This window comes from Poecilia reticulata, linkage group LG2, assembly GCF_000633615.1.
Source record: "Poecilia reticulata strain Guanapo linkage group LG2, Guppy_female_1.0+MT, whole genome shotgun sequence".
Lineage (NCBI taxonomy): Eukaryota > Metazoa > Chordata > Actinopteri > Cyprinodontiformes > Poeciliidae > Poecilia > Poecilia reticulata.
In genome coordinates, this window is record NC_024332.1 from 45,351,115 (window position 1) to 45,352,940 (window position 1,826).

At 53.2% G+C, this 1,826-nt stretch overlaps 1 protein-coding gene across 1 annotated transcript in view; it reads left to right on the plus strand.

Moving 5' to 3' along the window:
- The window catches only part of LOC103461868 (insulin-like growth factor-binding protein 2-B), a 16,051-nt gene that overhangs the window by 9,556 nt on the left and 4,669 nt on the right, over nt 1-1,826 (plus strand). The window contains exon 2 of the mRNA XM_008404232.2: nt 1,320-1,468. Within this exon, the coding sequence (XP_008402454.1) occupies nt 1,320-1,468 (149 nt within the window). The remainder of the gene's footprint in view (nt 1-1,319; nt 1,469-1,826) is intronic.

The window sequence follows — 1,826 nt, forward strand, 5'->3', positions numbered from 1 at the left end:
GTGTGTGTCTCTCTGTCTCTGTGTGTCTCTGTGTGTGTCTCTGTGTGTCTCTCTGTCTCTGTGTGTGAACTCAGGACGTGGAGATGATTTACTGCTTCTTCTGTTTCGCTGCTCATTTCTCCGCCACCAGCTTCGGGTCGAAGCCTCTGGCAGGAACGATCTGCTGACTCGGCGTCGGTTCTGCCTCCTTACATGTCTGGACTCCCAGGACTGAAACCTCGACTCTCGGCTCCTTAACGCCAGCGAAAGAGTCGAGGCTCTGAATCCCGTTTCAGCTCTGCTCTGACTTTCAGTGAGCAAAAAGCTGCAAACCTGGGACTTTATTTGATCCGTCGGGAAGAGGACGACACAAAATGGCTGCCAGGAGTTTTAGCGGCTGGAATCAGTTTCTGCAAAATAAAAACCTTTTTCCTGAAGATACATGTGACGGTTTACCAGCATTAGCAGCGTAACCGACCATCAGCGAAACATGGAGGGGGCAGCATCATGCTGTGGGACGGCGAGGTTAGAGGCCAGTCACTCTAAACATGCAGCCAGAGATGATTTAGATTAGCGGCCTAGTCAAAGTTCAGACCTTAAACCAGCTGAGAATCAGTGATGTTCTCGGAAGGAAGGAAGGAAGGAAGGAAGGAAGGAAGGAAGGAAGGAAGGAAGGAAAGGAAGGAAGGAAGGAAGGAAGGAAGGAAGGAAAAGAGGCAGGAAGGAAAGGAAGGAAGGAAGGAGAACCTGATTTTGTTGGATCTTTCAGAGCAGGCGTCCAAAGACGGGTTCAAAGGTCACGGCTTTAACAAAACTGACGTTGTTCTGTTTGGATTTAAAGAGGAACCGTCCAGAGTTATTACAGCTGCAGGCTGACCTTTGACCTGGACGTTCACAGTCACAGAGAGACCGCTCCAAAGTCGGCCTTCTGTCGCCTGTTGACCCGTAACAACGCTGATTGATGATGACGGCGTTTGACTTCCTGTTGTCTTCATCCTGTAAGGTCCTTTGATCCTCCGCGTTGATTAGCCGTCTGAGCGCCGCGGCGGAACAAAGTCTCAGAGGGAATCTGTGGAATCCGGGTCGTAACCTTTGCCCCCAACCAGAGCTTTATGGGTGGCGACCTCACTGTCGCCGCGGTAACCGCAGCACCTGAGTGTTGGGCGCGGGACACAGACTGACGCTGTCCTGTGATGCCAGGATTCAGCCCTGCGCCTGTTAGCAGGACGGCGTCGCTTTAGGAACCAGGCGGGTTGCGGATCCGGAGGGAGGCTCCAGGCGGGTCGGGCCGGAACCGACTGCATGCGGCTAAAGGTCGTCTTCCTGTTGTGTGTCTGCAGAGCTGCACGGCACCGAGAGTCCTCTGGCGAAGAGGCCCCTGCTGGACCCCTGGAACCGGCAGGAGAAAACCCGGCTTCAGACTCAGAACGAGCTGAGAACCAGGATGAGGACCGGCCTGGGCGACGAGCGAGTCCAGAGAGAGCCGCCGGTCAGAACCGCCACGACTGGACCCGGGCTGGGTCCTGCTTTATAAAACGCTCCGCAACAGCTTAGAAAGGTTTAGTTTGCAGCTAAATGCTAAATATAGCATGCTAACTGTTTAGCTCCGAACTAAATGATTTATTAGGAAGCCAAATGTTTAGCTTCACCACCTGGCTTATTTAAGCCCTTCAAAATAAAAGCCAGCCTGCAGTGGGTGGGCGGTTTGGGCCGGGTCAGTTCTGGTGGAGGTCTGTAAGTCTGTGATGAGAACGACGACAATGCGGCTCGTTTTCTCTTTCATTTACCAAACAGGAGCAAAATGAACAACAAAGCAGCGAGGGGAGGGGGCGGGGCCAAAGAGAGGG